The sequence below is a fragment of the Lepidochelys olivacea genome (assembly GCF_965140295.1).
Source record: "Lepidochelys olivacea isolate rLepOli2 genome assembly, chromosome: 5".
NCBI lineage: Eukaryota > Metazoa > Chordata > Testudines > Cheloniidae > Lepidochelys > Lepidochelys olivacea.
This window is the reverse complement of record NC_140415.1, coordinates 122,500,524-122,519,702: the sequence shown is the minus strand read 5'-3', so window position 1 is coordinate 122,519,702 and position 19,179 is coordinate 122,500,524. Positions and strand designations below refer to the sequence as shown.

At 43.1% G+C, this 19,179-nt stretch overlaps 1 protein-coding gene across 6 annotated transcripts in view; it reads left to right on the top strand.

The window, feature by feature from the left end:
• Nucleotides 1–18,909, top strand: part of PALM2AKAP2 (PALM2 and AKAP2 fusion) — a 396,876-nt gene extending 377,967 nt beyond the window's left edge. For 4 of the 6 annotated variants that reach the window (XM_084628550.1, XM_084628547.1, XM_084628551.1 and 1 more), the window contains 3 exons: nucleotides 1,155–1,333; nucleotides 4,850–4,888; nucleotides 15,978–18,909. In XM_084628550.1, coding sequence (XP_084484676.1) covers nucleotides 1,155–1,333; nucleotides 4,850–4,888; nucleotides 15,978–16,070 — 311 coding nt within the window. In that variant the 3' untranslated portion in view covers nucleotides 16,071–18,909. The remainder of the gene's footprint in view (nucleotides 1–1,154; nucleotides 1,334–4,849; nucleotides 4,889–15,977) is intronic. The other 2 variants (XM_084628548.1, XM_084628549.1) reach the window with 2 other exon arrangements.
• The last annotated feature ends 270 nt before the right edge of the window (nucleotides 18,910–19,179 follow it).

The following is a 19,179-nucleotide window of genomic DNA, read 5'->3' as shown; positions in this document are numbered from 1 at the left end:
CTTGTGCCCTGAAGTCCTTATTTCCAAGCTCTTCAGTTTCCTCGCCTGAGGCTTGCAGTCATGGTCCTCGTCCTTTCAGATGAGAAAGGCTAGACAGTGCTTCCTCCAAGCCTGTTGACACTACCCTTCAATCAGCCAGAGGAGTCGCTGCCTGGTGACATAAGATACAACCTCTCTTCCCAGGAGACCTCCCAGCATCTGCCAGCCTGGAGAATCATAGAATCAAGTAGAATCATAGAATCATAGCAAGCTTCAGGTCCACAGCTGAATCAGGGGGAAAAGTGGGGGGGGTCTCACAGTATACAGAGCAGTTGCAATAGTCTCCTTGTATGATCAGTCTTCCCCATGTGCCTGCTTTGTACACAGTTCTCCAGCTAGGGTAGTTAAGTCACACCTAGTGAGCAAGCGGTCCTGTCAGAACTACAGCCTGAATTCATCCTGGCTCCCAGTCTTTTCATCTAACCAGTGGACATAGGGTTCACAAATTCTTCCATTGCCTGGATTACATCTTAATTGAGAGTGTGTTTCACAGATCACCTTCCCCTCCCACTCACAATCCCATGGTTGCATGGGAAAGAAATACTAGGAAATATATCTAAGGTATTTTTATCTCTTTTCATGCAATTTAGCAGCTGGAAACAAGAAGGAGCCAGAACCATGTAACTGGACAGCCCTTGTGCTCCGTGGAACACAGTTTGGGACCCTCTGCACTGTGACACTGTGCAGTTTTTTCAGTGTCTGATTCAATAAAAACAAGTCCAGCAATTTCCATAAGCTTTCACGTATGTCCAGAGCACAGAAATGAGACATTGGGGTCGGGGGGAGAGGGGTGATTCTAGTAATGAGCAGTGGTAGGGTAGATATGTATATATGTCACTTGACAGCTTTGCTAGATGTTATGAAATAAGATCACTTAAATGTTTGTGCAAGTCTGGTCCGGGAGGGGGAAAAGGAGGAACTTGAAATTCACTTTGGCCGTGTTTGTTTCGATACATTATTTTATAGACTACGTTTCAGAATTTCTCTCTGTTCAGTCCACACTGGATATATTGCTCCAACTCGTTCCTTTGCAACGCGTTCCCCCTTTGTGTCTTCAGTTGGAAACTACTTGGGAATCTGTCCATTTAGAAAGGGGTCCCTTCCTGTCGTTTCAGGGAAGATAGAGAAGATCAGGCCTCCTCCATCCCCGACAACAGAAGGTCCCCTCTCCCAGTCTGACTTACTGCCTGACGAGGCTGCAGGATCCCAGAGGCCCAAGAATTTGATGCAGACCCTCATGGAGGATTATGAAACACACAAAACTAAGAGGCGTGAGAGGATGGATGACAGCAGTGTAAGTACACTCTTCCCTTCCCCTCTTCAGTGTGTGTTTCACTGCAGGCAGATTGCTGGGGTTGATAGGACAACATCTGGCCTCTTAAAGATCAAGTGTTGCGTTGACAGTGACTCGCTGAGTGCCTTAAAGATGTTTAAAAAAAATTTTTAAAAACAAAACACTCCAGTATCAGTTTATCTGAAGGGGGGGGAAATCAATACAGCATAGTGGCAATCCTATAATAATAAACTATGCCTGGTTGCCCTCTGTGATCACAGGTGAATTCACTGTTCACTGAAAGCCTGCAGTGAACTGCATAACTGCAGTATGAGCCTTATTGCTCATATTTGTGCACTACAAGTATTCACCCAGCACTCATTAGACTCCCAGAGTCCTATCCCAGTACACTCTGGGTTCAGTGTAAGACCTAGGATGGATTTCCTGAGGACAATATCCTCTTGGGTTGCTCCAGGATCTGGTTAGGAACTTGTGGAATGGGATCCTGGACTTACAGTGGACGGAATGCTGTTTCCCATTGAGTCTGGTCTGTTCTTTCCTACAAGCAGAAAGGGGAAATGGACAAAAATTCTGCTCTGAGTTCTTCATGTAGGTACCTTCAAGCTTTTGAACTGCTAACATTAATGTTCAGATGGTCATCAGAGTAGGGAAATGGATATGAATTTCACAGCTAATGACTGTCAGATGCTACAGTAAGCAAACTGTTCTCCCATCGTTACACTGGGACTTTACAAAGGTGACTGTTGTGAGTATAAATGCTGTGTGCATCGGACAGATGGGTAGTATAAACCCTTACATGTATATGATTATTGTTAGTGGTTACTATTGGCCATTGTTGTTTTTTATTTGCTCTAGCACCCACAATGTGCCAGACTCTTTCAAAACACTTAAGAAAAACAATCCCAATCCAAGTAGTTCATAGTCGAAGGAAACCACTTTCTAAGCACTTCCGCTAGAGGTACAACCCTGTTAAGACTATAGTCTTTAAAGTTTACACTGAGAACAGTAGCCCACAGAATATGCTGAGTTTTAATCTTTGGTGTTTAACATTATATCAACAGTGTATGAGACTTCAGATTAGAAACTGTGAAATGTAAAAGGATCCCACTCCATGTTTGGTTGTAAGTTAATGCAAAGTAGAAGAGTGGGTTTGAAATGCAGACAGATGTTAGGGTCTGAGCCTGCTCCCACTGAAGTCAATAATAAAACTGCCATTGATTTCTATGAAGCAGGATCAAGCCCGTAAGCAGGCTTCCCCTGTAGGAAGCGAGCGTATTCTCAGCTCACCTGCTTTCGTGGACTTCATCTGACACAAGAAACTTTGCTAACTTGGCTTGTTGCCTTTCTACAGTGAGGACGTGTCTCAAGAATGAGTTACTCACCAGTGTCTTCTGCCTGTCCAGTGGGCTGGATCCCCCTGGGTGCAAGTGGATAGTTTTCATTAGGTGGTGTTAGGATTTCCCCCTTGTGTATATTGCTATGCTAGTGCCTGTTGAATGATGCTATCAGACCTTTCATTCAAGAGATTTGGGACCTCATTCTTCTCTCACTTTCTCTGGGTATAAACCAGGAGTAACTTCATTTAAGTTAGTGAAGTAAAACCAGCATAAGGGAGAGGAGAGTCAGTCCTTACGTGGCCTTAATAACTGCGGAGTTTGTTTCCATCAGCCTTTTTGCTTTAGATCTTGGAATTGTTCAGAAGTTGCTTTGCTAAGAGATAAAGACGGACTGCACGCTCAGCATACCCTTTTCCTTGTAGCACTGATGAGTGCAGGTGACTTACCAAGCAATGGCTTGTGACTGGAGTTCTTTGTTGCAGTCATTACATTGTTCCCTGCTGTATGTGGTTCACTATGTAGCTGCTGCTCTCGTAGAGATGTCATTATGCTGAGGGCCAGACTCTCTGTTCAGTTACACCAGTGCATCTCCATTGACGTCAGTGGGGTTGTGCGGGTGCCTTCTCGAAAAGAAGTTGGCCAAGATTGTTTGTGTTTGAAATGCGCTTCTGTGTCTTGACTGAGAACTTTGTTCCAAATGAAGAGCATCACGCCATAGAAACAGAACTCTGGATATCATGGCAGCTCAGTGATGATAACGCTATTAAAAGCCTCTGATAATTAGAATGTTTACTGCCATACAATTAGCATCATCAAACAAATTGTGCACCAGATCCTCCACTGGGATAAATTGAGTAGCTCCATTGAAGTTAAAGGAGCTACACCGATTGACCCCCCCCCCCTAAAAGTCTGGCTCAGTTTTATTTTAGTTTTCATGTTCTGGAAGCTCATCTGGAGCCAAATTTTTTTTTTAAAATGTATTTATGTTCCCCTTTCTGCTTGTCTAAAATCCTATCATAGGGCTCTGTTTGTAAGACCAGAATGAGCCTCCCCTAAACAGCTGGAATGTTTTTTTTCTCCTCCCTATATTTTCCTTTTCCCTTGTGTAAACTACTTCTGAAGGGGGGGAATAAGAAATTACAAGATAAAGATGTAGCTTTGCCATGCTAAGCTTGCAATCCTTAGTTAGAGACCATATTTTATGTGCCAGGCTAAGCAATAATTATTTAAACAACCACTAGTTCTGATTTGTCAGCAGAGGCCTTTAAAATGCAGTTTCAGGCAAAAGAAAGTAATCTCTGGATCTAATTACATACGAGAGCAAATAACTGAACCATTTTCAAGTGTCCACAATATACTGAAAAAAGCATAATTAACAGGCAAACAGGCAGCTGCCATTTTGAAAATCTGATCGTGTAGAGCAGGCCTCTGGCTCGGCTCACCATGTGAATACAAGGAAAATGAGAGACTTTCTAACTGGTTGGAAGATAAGTTATTTTGGGTCAAATGCTCCTTTCTGCTGGTTAACACAGAAGGGAGCAAAGCTGAACAGACTCCAGTCCTACAAACACTAACATATGGAGTAGCCACCCTCAGATTTAGATAGGACTATTTGTGTGCTTAAAATTGAACACATGCATAAATCCTGCAGCACGTAATAAATAACAGGAAAGTTGGTGTTTGCAGGATCAGGGCATTGGGTGCGCCCTGCTCCAGTGACACAAGAAGGCGCTTTGTTTTGCTCTAATTTCAGTGCGCTGATCCTCAACATGGCAGCTCCTGTAGGCATTGTCAGCTTTTGTCCTTCATAGTCTGCTTTGCCAATGGCCAAATCCAGTGTATTTGCCATTTGAAAGACTTCGCTGCATAAGGGGAGAAAACGTTATTCTCTTTCTCTAGCTGTGTCTTCCAAAGAAGAAGCCACTGGGCGGGAGACGATGGGAAGAGGGTACCTGATTCTCTGCCAAGCAGCAAGACTGAAATAGTTTGACCAGTAAGAGTAAACATGATGGCAACTGGCTAAGCAGCTTCATTTAAAAACAAATACATTAAAAAACTAACCTTTTAAACAGGTCCAAACTGCTTCAAGTTCTGGTTCCAGTTTTTTTGTTTTGTTTTTTGTTTCCAACTTCAACACGTCTGTCCAATGTACTAATGCTGGTCTTTTCCTTTCCACCAGTACACCTCTAAATTACTGTCTAACAAGGTTACTTCCGAGGTACTTTTCAACTGCTTATCTTTGCTTTCTCTTGCATGGTCATTCCAAATGCACGTTGTTTCAGTTTGCATTTCCATGCTACGTGTCAGTGCTGTTTCACATCAAAATAGGGGTGAGGATGTGTATGGGGGTGTGACCGGGGCCCCAGGGGAGCCAACTGAGGTCACTCAATTGGGGTGAACTGCAAAGAATGGGGCAGACAATCCCAAAAGCTGGTAGATATTCCAATACTTAGATTTACCAAGCCAGCACAAAACAGCTTCTGTAATACTTCACTGGTTACCCAGAAGCCAACAACAGAGTTCCCTTAAAGTAACCCAGCCTCAGGCCTCCACCCAGATACCCAAGTCAAGTATGATGAAGATTACTGAAAATATTATTCATCATAAAAAGTTCTACCAATCCCAGAGGATCGGACACATTACCTGCCAGGTTAATGAATATTCCAGATCTTACCCAAATACACGTTACAGCCAATTCTTATAAACTAAACTAAAATGTATTAGAAAAGAGAGAGAGAGCATTGGTTAAAAGATCAGTATACACACAGACATGAGTACAGTTCTGAGATTCAAATTCATAGCAGAGATGGTGAGCTTTGTAGTTGCAAAGAGTTCTTTCAGAATTGAGTCCACAGGATATAGTCCAATGTTTGTATTCAGGGTGGTCCAGTCAGCACTGGGATCTCAGTCCTTATGACTTAGGCTTCCCCTGCATGAAGCCTCAAACAGATCCGAGATGACAGGACCAGGATCCAAGTCCTTTTTATAGAGTCTCAGGCCTTCTTGTGACAGCTCGGAGTCCCTCTACGAGGAATAGACACTCATTTCCTAAGCGGTAATTATCCACACAGATCCACGTAAGGCAATTGCCTGTTTTTACACCATTCACAGATGATTGGCTATACATTTCAAAGAGAGATGAATACAGGGATATCCTAGGTTTGCAGTTCATTTAAGTGTAAAGAATTTCTTTTGATCTCTGCATTAACAGAAAACAGCATAGACAGGGACTGTTGATTACATCAAGAAAAGGAAAAGGAGTACTTGTGGCACCTTAGAGACTAACCAATTTATTTGGTTAGTCTCTAAGGTGCCACAAGTACTCCTTTTCTTTTTGCGAATACAGACTAACACGGCTGTTACTCTGAAACCTGTCATTAAGAAAAGGAGTACTTGTGGCACTTGAGTACTTGTGTACTCCTTTTCTTTTTACAAATACAGACTAACACGGCTGTTACTCTGAAACCTGTTGATTACATTGTTGATCTCTACCCATATATATGTAAATACACAAAAACACAAACATTGTCTCCTCCTATGTTTTTAAGGGTTGAATTTGAATCATTCATCCTGCAGGATGCTTAACCCTTTCTGGTCATGCGTCACAGGGGGATAGTCTCTCTTATCCATCATCAAAACGTTTTTTCCTTATCCTTGGATTCTAATTACAATTTTTGGAGTGATGAAGATTGTGATTAGAGGGAAGGCACCAAACCAAAACCCGGGATGGGAACTTTCCTGAGCATTGGGCGAGTTAGCATCCAGATTCAGATCTGACCTTCCCAGATGAAACCCTCTGTAATGGGTAAATATAAAACCTCGGATCCAAACATCCCCAACCTTTGAGGAGTTATGGACCCAGATCCAAATATTATGATTCCTGCACATCTCTAGTGATAGTGTCTTCAATAATATCTACATTTGTACAAAGGATAAACACACTGACCTCTCCCTCTTTGACAGCATAGCTTCAAATCCCAATTCCAAGTCACAAAGGAGTTTGGTGACTTCATCCGTGGCCGCATCCATGTCCCTCTACTGGGTAGTTTGTTCCACAGCACAGTATGACCATTCCCAGCGTGGAAGTTTGCACTGTTGACAGCCAAGAGACCCAAGGCTGCAGAAGCAGGGGCATTTTAAGTCAGGATTGAAGTGTATTGACAGAGCCCTTGAAGGGATGCTTGCACAACCCTTACCTGCGCAAAGCTCTTGGTCTGACACGTAGGGCGGGTCTACGCTGTAAATGTACGTCGGCATAACTACGTCTCTCAGGAGCGTGAAAAATTCCCAACCCTGAGAGAGACAGCTATGCCGACCTAACCCCCCGCCCAGGGTAGACAGCACAGAGGACTCCCCCACCCCACACACACACTCTCCTTCTCCTTTTGGGTGTCATTTATGAACGACCAACATAGTATCTGTGTATACGTGGCCTGTAAGAGGCAGTACGCTTTAGATTCCCGATTCATGGGCTTCGGGTGGAGATGCCTTTGTGCCTCCCACAGGGAATGGACAGTATTCTGATGGTAAGGTCTAGGGCAGGAGGGAGGAGATAAGTGGGAAAGGAGTGAGAGTTGAAAATGGTTATAGACTAAGGTGAAAATCTGCCATCTGCACTGCCTGTCATTAAACCTCAGCCCTGTGAAATAGCTTTTCAATCTTGGTGTTTTTGGAATGGATTCTCAACTCAGTGCAGAGGTCCTTAGCAACGCAACTCTGATCAGCATTAATTGGAGTCCTGTAACACTGCTGAGCTGTGAATATAGTCTGCTGTGATTTATCTCCTTCAGAATCCTAGGTCGTACATTAAAAGCACACCGGACCGCCTTTTGTTGTTCCACTTTTTAAAAGGACTGCTAATAACTGCATGCTTTCTCACACATGTGCATGTATGGTTATCCTGAAAACTTCCAGTTTTCTCTTGAATGACTACATAACTTTACCAGCTCTAATTCTTAGTGTTCCTTCTACCTACTATACTATAAGGAATACTCTGGTAATGGTTAGTTACAGAGGCAACTGAAAAGTGGTAAGTTTACAGTGCTCACCTTTACAAAATCACCAAATAGCAAGACAGATTAGCTTTGATTGCTGTGGACACTGACCACATTCCAACACACTGCACAGCACCAATAACACATTCTTCTGTTAGGGTTTCCAGATGTAAGTGCGGCTCCCATTGCACTCTGCAGAAGCCCAGTATTTGCATATACTGTAAAAGCAGGATTTAGCACTCAGTATGTACTGTAAATAAAATATCTTGACGCTGCAGAAAGAGTTTTCTTTATTGGTGCTGTTAGTTGTGTGCCTGTCTGGCCAATACTCCAGCATTTAACTTTCTGTTGGACAGCCGTGGTGAATTTCTCAAGAGCAACCAACCTGTCTGATGCATTTGTGATGGCAGTTATGTGTGCATGGTTCACTTGTGCAAAGGTTTTTTTGTGCACGGTCTCTTGTACACACAGCTGGTAGAACTTACACCCTCAGTCTTGATTGGAACTCGGTCTCTGCCCATGAATGGGTGATAAAGCACAAAAATCGCTTTTGCAAGGATTTGCATGGAAAGAGTTCTGCATACATAAATCAAGATGACTTTTGAGAACTTAGCTGGAAGTATCCTCAATATTTATCAGCATTAAGACTTAAAAACAAACAACTGGATGCCATCATCAACTGTTGGCTTTTCACCTCACTTGCCTGTAAGCTGTAAGAAGCTGATGGCATTGAGTGCTAGTCAGTTGATCCATTATTCCAAAGAATGTGGCAAGCTCTAACCACCGGTGAAGAAATATGCTCCTACTTTGTTTTGTAGTTTACAAACACCTTATGGTTATGGAATTACTCCCATTTGCAAAAGTTCTCTTGAATTCACTTGTACAAATATTGGAGGATGGAGTATAGTTAATCTTCCTAGTCAATTGCAAGTCAATTTAGACAATATGTGGGAAATCCTTTTCCCCATACCAGTCCCTGGGGATTTTGCCATTAACTTCAGGAGAGCCAGGATTTCAGTCTCTCTGCTTGCATAGTCATCTTTGAAATCTTTCTGTGTTTAATTCTGTCAGGCTTAGGTCAGCAGCATCAGAGAGAGATTCAGCTCCTTCACATCAATATTGCCTCTGCTATGGAGAGAAATTAACTAGGGTTGCACAATACTAATCCGTTTCATTTAGTAACAGGTTCTGGAGTGAGATGCAGTGATACTGAATTCTGTCCCTGCTTGCCTTCTTCATCGGCTGGTGCCAGTGACCAAGTATGGGATAATTCACCAGTAAATTTGTTTCTCTCTATCCTCCACTAGGGGGCAGATGGCTAAAACTTGTACCTGCTTCAGTCATTTTTTTTTTATCCTGTTAATCATCCACTTTAAAATAAAACTTGGCATTAAAACAGTGTTCTGTAACTCCTAACAAGATCTCCGAGCTGAAACCCCAACATGTGTGTAGTAAGAGAGGTGAAGAACAATGTTCACAGTTCTAAAGCATTCCAAATATTTATTTATATTTGTCTGTCATTTCAACGTTTCTGCCATCTGAAATCTCTCTGTTTAATGTGACTTTGTGGTCAAATTCATTTTTCCAGACAGAACATTCTTTTTACATCAGTTGGCTATTTTCATTAGAACTCTTTTCATTACGAGGTAGCCTTGTCAATTATTCAGTCGAAGCCTGAGAGAAGCACTCCTAGCTTTGTTAATGTTATAATCTTTGTGGAGCCTGTGTGCCAATTTTAGAGGCAATTCCAGACAAGTGAGAAAATCCAGAGAGCAGTAACAGCAAAGGAGGTGTCCATTCCCAGTCCTGGTTTTTCAGCATGTGCATTTTACATGCAGGATGCAATTTATCGGGGAGTTAGGCACCTAACTCCTGTAGGGATAATTCTGCTGTCAGCTCCACTAACACAACGCCATGCACGAGTGTGGCCAAGCGCAGAGGGCAAGATTCCAATACCTTGACTTGCCCTGATTAGCACCTTACTTCACGAATAGTCCTGCTGACTTAAATCCACTTGCTGGACACTTCAGCATACACCAGTGTCGCCACCCTAAGCCACATAAGTGCAGCACAGGGTATATGGTTCCTTACTGTCCGCTCCAAATTATAGGTCTTTACTACTTGTGCTAAATGAGAATCGCTATGGTCTAACGCTAGGACCCATGCCTATATTTAGAGCTCTGAGCTGTGGACCAGATTCTGATGTCTTTTCTCCAGCGAGAAGTCCATTTACTTCACTCCATTGCTGGACACTTATACAGACACCACAGGTCATCAGTGGCAGTAAATAACTACTCAGTTGAAATAAGAAAAGGAGGACTTGTGGCACCTTAGAGACTAACCAATTTATTTGAGCATAAGCTTTCGTGAGCTACAGCTCACTTTATCGGATGCATTCAATGGAAAATACAGTGGGGAGAATACAGTGTAGCTCACGAAAGCTTGTGCTCAAATAAATTGGTTAGTCTCTAAGGTGCCACAAGTCCTCCTTTTCTTTTTGCGAATACAGAGTAACACGGCTGCCACTCTGAAACCTGTCAGTTGGGATGGGTGTTTTGGCCCAGAACTGGGTGTATTATGGGCATTCCACACACAAAAAGGACCTAGCTCAGCCTGTTTTGGGGATTCCTTGTATATTTGACACAGGACTAGTTTGGAGTCCATTTAGCTGTCCATTTCACAGATTTTAGTAGAGAAATTGAGCCGTTCCCGATTAGGCCCGCGGCTTCTTACAGTAGAACCTCAGAGTTGCGAACACCTTGGGAATGGGAGATTGTTCGTAACTCTGAACAAAATATGGTTGTTCTTTCAAAAGTTTACAACAGAATATTGACTTAATACAGCTTTGCAAATTTACTCCCCACTGTCTTCTGCCCCATCCCCTCCCTTCCCTCTTCCCTCTGTCCTATTCCCCTATATCCTTTTCTTCTCTCTGCCCTATCCCATCCTCCTTCCTTCCCCACTGCCTCTTTCCCACCACCCCACCCCCTTCCCTCATTTCCCCTGCCCCCCCTTGCCCTGCCCCACCTCAGGCACTCTCCGTAACAGGATGGTGACCATGCAGGGCACCCAGCACACATAGATGGGGAAGGCGACTGGCACTAGGAACTAGGAGGCGGCATCCAGCTGCAGAGACAGCGGCCACCCTCCCTCACCTGGCAGGAGAAGCAGCTCTGTCCCCCAGAAACGTGCCAGGAGGGGGTGCAGCATGGGAACAACAGAGCTCCCCTCCATCCCAGCAGGCCAAGCAGAGCAAGCCCTGGGCAGCTCAGTGCTCGCAGAAATCGGCGGGGCAGTGGCACATGATCCCATGTGCCCCCCACATGTCTTACCTCTGTTTGGGGTTGCAATGCCCCCCCGCATCTCTCCAAAACTATCTGTGTGCAGTTGACCTGTCAGTTTGTAACTCTGGTGTTTGTATCGCCACGGTTCTACTGTATCTGATGAGTGTAATGGCAAATACAGAAGGCATGATTCACCACTGCATTATGCCAATTTTCCACCAATGTAATCCTACTGGTTTCAGGGACAGATGTAAAACTGGAGTGATGTAGTGGTGAATCTGGGCCAGGTTTCTCTTCGGTTTCTCTTCATTGGGAGCTTCCAATGTGGTGGTTAGTTAAAGGGTACGTTAGCTTATGAAAGTCTTATCAAAACTTAACAATAAACTGGTTAGCAGTAAATCTGTTTATTTATAGAGAATAACTCCATGTTCCTCTCTTCCAGAATGTCTTTCATTTATCCCACTCTTCCTTTTTAGCATCCCTTCCTTCTGGCCCATTCCTTCTACTAAAATAATGCGGGGCCAGGTCTTGAAGTCTTTGCTCAGCCTTCCAGCAAAGCTGCCATTGATTTCAGCAGGTCAAATGCTGAGGAGAGCTAATCAATGGAACTGCTGCTCATCAATTTCAAGGCCAGTTGGGACCATTGTGATCATCTCAGCTGAGCTCTGGCATGCCACATTATTCCCCAAAACAATTCCTAGAGCAGATCTTTTAGAAAAACATCCAATCTTGATTTAAAAATTGCCAGTAATGGAGAATCCACCATGACCCTTGGTAAATTGTTTCCATGGTTAAGTACTCTCATGTTAAGAATTTACGCCTTATTTCCAGTATGAATTTGTCTAACTTCAACTTCCAGCCATTGGATCATGTTAGACCTTTCTCTGCTAGATTGAAGAGCCCATTATTAAATATTTGTTCCCCATTTAGATATGTATAGACAGCGCAATCAAATCATCCCTTACCCTTGTCTTTGTTAAACTAAATCAATTAAGCTCTTGACTCTCTCTACATGGTACTTTTTCTGATCCTCTAATCATTCTCGTGGCTCTTCTGTGAACTCTTTCCATTATTTCAACATCCTTCTTGAATTGTGAGCACCAGAACTGGACACAGTATTCCAGCAGCGGTCGCACCAATCCCAACTGTATGGACACTTTTTTCCTATTCAAGAGTCCCCTGCTTAGTATCTCAGGATCAAATTAGCCCTTTTCGCCACAGTGTCACAGTGGGAGCTCAAATTCAGCCGATTATCAAATGCCCCCTCCTTAACACCAAATCTTTTTCAGAGTCTGCTTCCCACAATAGAGTCCTGTTTGGCCTACGGTCTTTGTTCCCACACCCATACATTTGCATTTAGCCATATTAAAAGGTATATTGTTTGCCTGCACCCAGTCTACCAAGTGATCCAGATTGCTCTGAATCAGTGACCTGTCCACTTCATTCTTTACCACTCCCCCAATTTTTGTCATCTGCAAACTTTATCAGTGATGATTTTGTTTTCTTCCAGGTCATTGATAAAAATGTTAAGTCACATAAGGTAGAGAATTGATCCTTGCGGGACCCCAGTGGAAACACACCTGTTCGATGACGATACCCCATTTACAATTACATTTTGAGACCTATCAGTTAGCCAGTTTTTAATCCATTTAATGTGTGCCATGACAATTTTATATTCTAGTTTTTTAATCAAAATGTCATGCAGTCCTAAGTCAAATGCTTTACAGAAGTCTAAAGTATAGTACACCAACAGAGACATTAAAGTCATTTGAAGCTGTGGTGCCTTGCACTTCTCATTCTTTGGCCCAATGAGAGTTATGACCAAGTTAAAAACTTAAGTGGAGACTTTGTGGACTAGCTGATAGACATGATGGTTGTTTGCTACCATGCCTCAATACAGTGTTGATAATTCTTACACAGGGGAAATAAATATCCTGCTTCATCCTCTCCAATGACTAGTCAGTCTCTAATGCTAATTTTGTATAGTTATAGAAATTCTAGTAACAAAGCTGTAGTGGGTAGATGCATTCAGTAGGTTATTGGATCTATGCAAACTTTGGGCCAGATCCTCAGTTGAAGTCATTTACACCAGCTGAGGATTTAGCCCAGTGGTTCTCAAAATTTTGAACTGGTAACCCCTTTCACACAGTAAGCCTCATAGTGCGACCCCCCCCCCCATAAATTAAAAACACTTTTTAAAATATTTAACACTATTATAAATGCTGGAAGCAAAGTGGGATTTGGGGTGGAGGCTGACAGCTCATGACCCCCCACGTAATAACCTCACAACCCTCTGAGGGGTCATGGCCCCCAGTTTGAGAACCCCGATCTAGCCCATAGTATTTGTTCCTGCCAGCCATGTTCTTTGACTGAGAACAGTGTTGACGTATAATAGGTTAGCAGCTTTAAACCAGTGATGAGGAGGGACAAAGGGGACGTAATGGAGGGAAGGATGTTCTCTTTGCTCTCGGGTTTTTGGTAGCTTAAAGCTAACATAGTGCCGATCCAAAGAAGAAATATTAAACCAAAAGGCCAGATCCAGCACTGAAGTCAGTGGAACCATGTTTATTTCACACCAGGTGAGGATCTGGCCCTAGAACACTGGGACTAAAAATCCATCCTGTTTTATGTTAGCCTGAAACTAAGGCCCAAATTGTGCAGTCCTTTCTAAAGCAAAACTCTCCTCTACTGGCAGGGTGGTTTTGCTCAGATAAGGGCCTCCGATTTTTGCCCTGAGTTTGGTGACTTTTGTATTTACTTTTCATATCCTGTTAGAATGTTACTTCTCCTTTACCCTGCACTTCTCTTTAATGCTCACTCCTGTTTTCTCCTGCTTCTGCCGCTGCTCGGCAACGCTCCCCAGTTCTGAAGCTAAGAAAGCACCACTTTGTATTTCCTATTGTGCTGAAGCTAAAAGAGCGACTGTGTTCCTTTGTTCCTTCTGAACAAGTTATCAAGAAAACCTGGGCAATGGGGCCGCACCCCTTTGAGATCTTGTCCTAGGGCATGGTTTATGCAGTCCGAATCCCTAACACCTCATTTAAACCATTAGTCCCCAGCTTTGTAGCTGCAGCAGGCTCAATAGGCCATTAGTGCCTCTGGGGAGTTTTGTTCAAGAAGTGGTGCGGGGGTTTTATTGTGTAAACATATTGGTGGCTGTGTGAGCACCACTTCCCTCTGCTGGATGGAATCAGACCTGCTTCCGTTTGAATGGTCTTGCCTTCTGATGGTTTACAAAGAGGATATAAGTAGCTTTATGCAGATCTTCAGTAATGTAACATTCCGGTAAACCTGACTGAGCTCTAGGCACGCACAGTTCCTCCCCATCGCTGCCAGGAAAGGAGATATGGCTTCAACTCAATACTGCGTGTGCTGGCTTAGTTTCACCTTGAGTTTGCGGGTTTGTTGATCCACAGGCTCAAAAGAAATTAGAGGGCATGCAAACTACAAGGCACAAACAAAGCTTTGCCAAACCCCTTCTTTCCCCAAACTGCTGAGTGTCCCTGAGCTCTAAATGCAAGTTTGGATCCTAGTGTTAGACCACAGAGAATATTCTCATTTAGCGCAAGTAACAATGATTTGTAGCTGTCCGTCAGGAGTTGTAGTCTCCTTACAGCATATATGCAGCCTAGCTGGAAACCCCGACATCTGTGAACGAGTCCGGTCATGGATTGTTACAAGCTGCAAGACCAAGTAACCTCTACTCACCCACCAACCGGCAGCTAGGTTACCTTCAGCTACTCTTTGTATCTAGAGTCCTCATTCTTACATTCAGATATTCTGATATTTGTAATCAGGATTGGAGCCCTATTGTGCTGGGCTGTCTATAGACATAACATAACACAGTCCCAGCCCCAGAGACCAGATAGTCTGTACAGGGCCAAGACATGCCATAGATGTGTAGAGCACACTGGTGGGGCAGGGGACAACAAGGGTGGCAGTAATAGAAATACAGGGCTGCATGCACTAGCTAACCTGGACACTTTAGAGGCGTCCTAGTTGGTTTGGATTTTTCAACCTAAATCTTTAAACCCCTTGAAAATGTTTCTCATGAGGGATCTGGTTGAAAGTCCTTAGAAGTCATTGAGCATCTTTCCATTGATTTCAGTGGGCTTTGGATTGGGTTCAAACTTTAGATCACCCATGAGGTTCTTCTCTGGCATTGGTTAAGCCTGGGAACGTTCTAAAATGTTTGGGGAGATGTGGAGGAGTGGGGACAAACACCATGCGGAAGGAAGGATCTGATGGAGTATGTCTTTTATTCCCCGAGGGGGAAATTCACCCTTGTGCCGGTGGCAAAGACCAGGCCTGTGTATCACATCATCCCTGTTTAGGCATGAGGTGTGTGGTTTTTCACCCAGAGGACTCTGTGTTCTTCCATGCATGTGTTCCAAGCAATGGCTTTTTCATTGATTTTGCTTCAATCCAAACACCACAGCATGCAAGTGTGAAGGATCCTTGTGTCTACAGGTAATGACACGTTCAAATGATAAACAGTCTGCAAGACAAAGAGCCAGATCCAAAGCTGATTGAAGTCAATGACAAGGCTCCCATTGTCTACAGTGGGCTGGAACTGTGCCTCAGATAAGGTTTATGTATGTGTGTGGTTACCTTGTGCTGTACGGAGTCCCCGCATGAGAGAGTGAAAATGGATCCTTCGTAACCATCCTCCCCCTGCTGGCTGTCACTTGACCTGTCTGCATTGGGATGGGGAGTATGCAGATATCCTGAGTTAGGCCTGCAGAGATAGACTTGACTTCTCCACTTCTTACTTAGGCTGCTGTATGAATAGTAGGATTTAAACAGTCCAGGGACTGGACTTTATGGGCTATTTGGTGTAACCCTTGCTCACACTGGCAAGCCCTTAGAGACATAAGTAGCCCGGGTTATGCTGCTCATGTGATTGAGTAGTGAGTGTGGACGGCATGATTTAGCTCTATGTGTGCTAGTAAGTATGGGTGGGGAAAGATGGATATTAGAGAGGCGTGGAAGAAGGCAATCAAATGAAGTGGTGTTTTTTCTTTTCCAGGTCCTTGAGGCTACCAGGGTGAATCGCAGGAAGAGTGCCCTGGCATTGCGCTGGGAGGCTGGAATTTATGCCAACCAGGAAGAGAATGAATAATCCCCTTGCAATAAAACGGGTGTTCGGAACCGAGAAACCAAAAGAAAAATAAAGCAGCAGCATTTAATCCCATATTTATTAAAGATACAACAAGCTCACTGATCCACAGAGACAGGATTGCTCCATCTCCAGGCACCATTAGCAAAAGAGAAAAACCCACCCACAAAATCCGCCCCCCTTTCTCCCCCCTCCCCAAAAGAAAGAATGAGAGGATGTTAGGCATGGACTGGGTCAAGGAAGGGTGTCGTCGCCATTGGCAGAAGCAGCAGCAGACCCATTGCAATGGATCCGCATGGGAGGCTGAAGGAGTTGGCAAAAACTCAAGGCAGGGCAAATATATGTGCTTCCTTCTAACTGAATTTCCAGCCCTGCTTTGTATAATGAGAGTTTGGCCCAGAGTAGCCTGGTGTGTCACCAGGCTTCCTTTGGACTTGCCTGCAGCTTCTCCGTCAACCCACCTGCTGCATTAAGAACGTTAATGTTTGGTTTACCCTAGATAGCCATAAAATGCAATGATTTTTTTTTTTTTGCTGTTATTGGGGGACGGAGGGGGGTTGCTGATTCCCCCCCCCCTTTTTTTTCTTAATTTATCATTTAAAAATTGGAGGCTGTTATTGGAAATGTACAATCCATGTTTTGCAGTCAGAATATTTAATAAAGCACCCCATTCGTTGCAAACACAATCTGTCAGTTTAGGAGAGAGGTAGAGGGGAATGCCAAGCCAAACGGATAATCTTAGCTTTAGGATCCTGTATATTTGCAATATGAACTGGTCTCCAGTTTCTCAGTGCATATTTCCATAACTGTTCCTAAATATACAATCTGTATTTAGCGGGCAATGACTGTTTTTATGATGGGTGTGGGCAGAGACGTATGTACAAAATGAATAAAGTTTGAATAACCTGAGTCAGAAAGGTAAGGGGGGAACACACACAAAAAATGACATTTAATTTTTACTAAGGCAATAATTTAATCAAGCCAGATGCTGGCAAAAACAGAGGTATGAAGCAATGGAAAAAAGTTATGTTTTTAATTATATTTATATAGGGTAAAGGGCCTTGGAGTAAATGTAGAGTATGCAGGTTTCCAGGAAATAAAAAGTTAAAGAAGGTAATAGAGAGAGTGTGTGAGAGAGAGAGAGGCAAGAAAAAGGATTATTTTTGCTGTTCAACCAGTGTTTTCAGAGCTAAAAGCAAAATAGAGAACCTTTAGTTCGTGCATAGTCTTGGAATCAGTGACAAAGGGTGTTGTGTGTCTGGGTGTGAGCGCGCACATGTGTGTGAGGTTGGAATTCTAGAATGAACAAGAGCTATGGGTGTACAGATTTATTTTCTCCAGAGCTGTTTGCCAGCTATAGGGGTGAGTGAGAATTTCTTTTTTATGAAAAGGGATATAAAATGGCACTGAGCTGATACAGTATTTGTAATATTAAAATTTGACCTGAGATGGTATTTGCATGAATCACAATTGCGAAGTATTGAGCAGTTTTGTAATCTGACATTTAGGAAAGAAATGTGGTATTTATTCTTGTGCTTTGTATTCATATGTAGTATAGAGGCTGCCAGGTTTACTCTTTCTTTTCATGCAAAGCAAAACAATACGTATTTTACAACCGGGAACCATAATTTCTGGACTAGAAATTATCAAGTTTAGGAGACATATACATGTATGTATTGTTTTTATAAACCTAAAATTATTATTTTAACTTCTTTTAAAATAAGCCAAGAGGCTGATTCTCCCCTAAATCCCTCTTCTGTTTTTCATACTGCTCTGTGACCTGATATGGTGTTTTATTCTGAGGCTCACCTAAAACAGCTTTAGATACTGTGAACATTATTCTGGTGCTTTTATTGGGCAAACACAGAGATTGCAACCAAAAGGTTTTTTTTTTTAATTTCTTTCCAGCCTGTGGTTTGACACGTCGCACATGTTCCTTTACACAGTCAAACATTTTGAAGCCTGTGTTCAGGGATTGTAGTAAAAGTGGCAAATAAGCATTAATTAAACCGGTTCTATGAATTGCCTATTAACAAAAGAAAACCCTTTTGAACTGGACAATTGTCTTGTATTGATTTCTTTAAAGTGAGTCATACTTAAGAGTATACACATATACAAATAGACCAGCTGTTTGGAAATGCAAATCTAGTCGATTCGGACCCGGTTCAATAAAGGTGTGTTACCAGTAGATTATAGGAAGTATAATTCCACAGACTCAGTAGTCTGTTGCCCAGCTGATGGGCAGGTATTGTTTGTAGTAACACTTACAGGAGTTGCACACCTGTATTGAGAGGGGGTTTGGATCCCTCTTGGTTTGAGGAGAGCATAGATGAGTCTTGGAAGGGGCTTCTCTAGCAATATTACATGGTATCAAGCTGTATGTCACGAGTGGCTCATTACTGAGATATAGTCTTACATCAAGGCACGTACATTTGAACTTCTCACTGCAGTGGTTGGATTCTTACAGCTTTTGCTCCCTTTGAAATGAATTTGCTTCTCCCTCTGCGTGGTTGCAGTTACCTAGGGCTGAGGGCATTGTCGGGAGTTCCTGGCTCTCTCTCACCTCTTAAGACACATGCATCTGTTGTTTTCTTGAGGGAATATTTTTTGTAAGTAAAAAATAAATACCTAAATAAAACCTTGGTTGTCACTTCTTCAGCTTGATATTGCTTGTCACGGGGCATCTCCTGCTTTGCGTGCTCCTTCCCCTCAACCCCTGCTGTGAAAATAAAGTCAGTCTCCTATAAAGCCGGTGTGGTTTTGCCATCTTGGAAGCCTTTGCGCTGGGATGGAATCTAAGCTGCGTTTTCACATACCCTGCAATAAAAAATGTTTGCGTGCACCAGTCCAGTGCCGCTCCCTCTCTACCATGCAACACTTTCTCTTCGAGAAGTTATGGAAACAAAATCATCATGGTCAGCAGCACATGGCTCAGTGCTATGATACCTTACATGCTCTGCAGTTTACTTGCCTCTTCTTTATTGCAGTTGCATGCTACCAAGCATCGATGTCTATAAATAGAGGCAGGCCTACATCTCTCTATATAAATCAATCAAATGCAACAAAGGACCGCTACTGGCAAATTAATTTGGTCTCCACAAAAGAAATTATT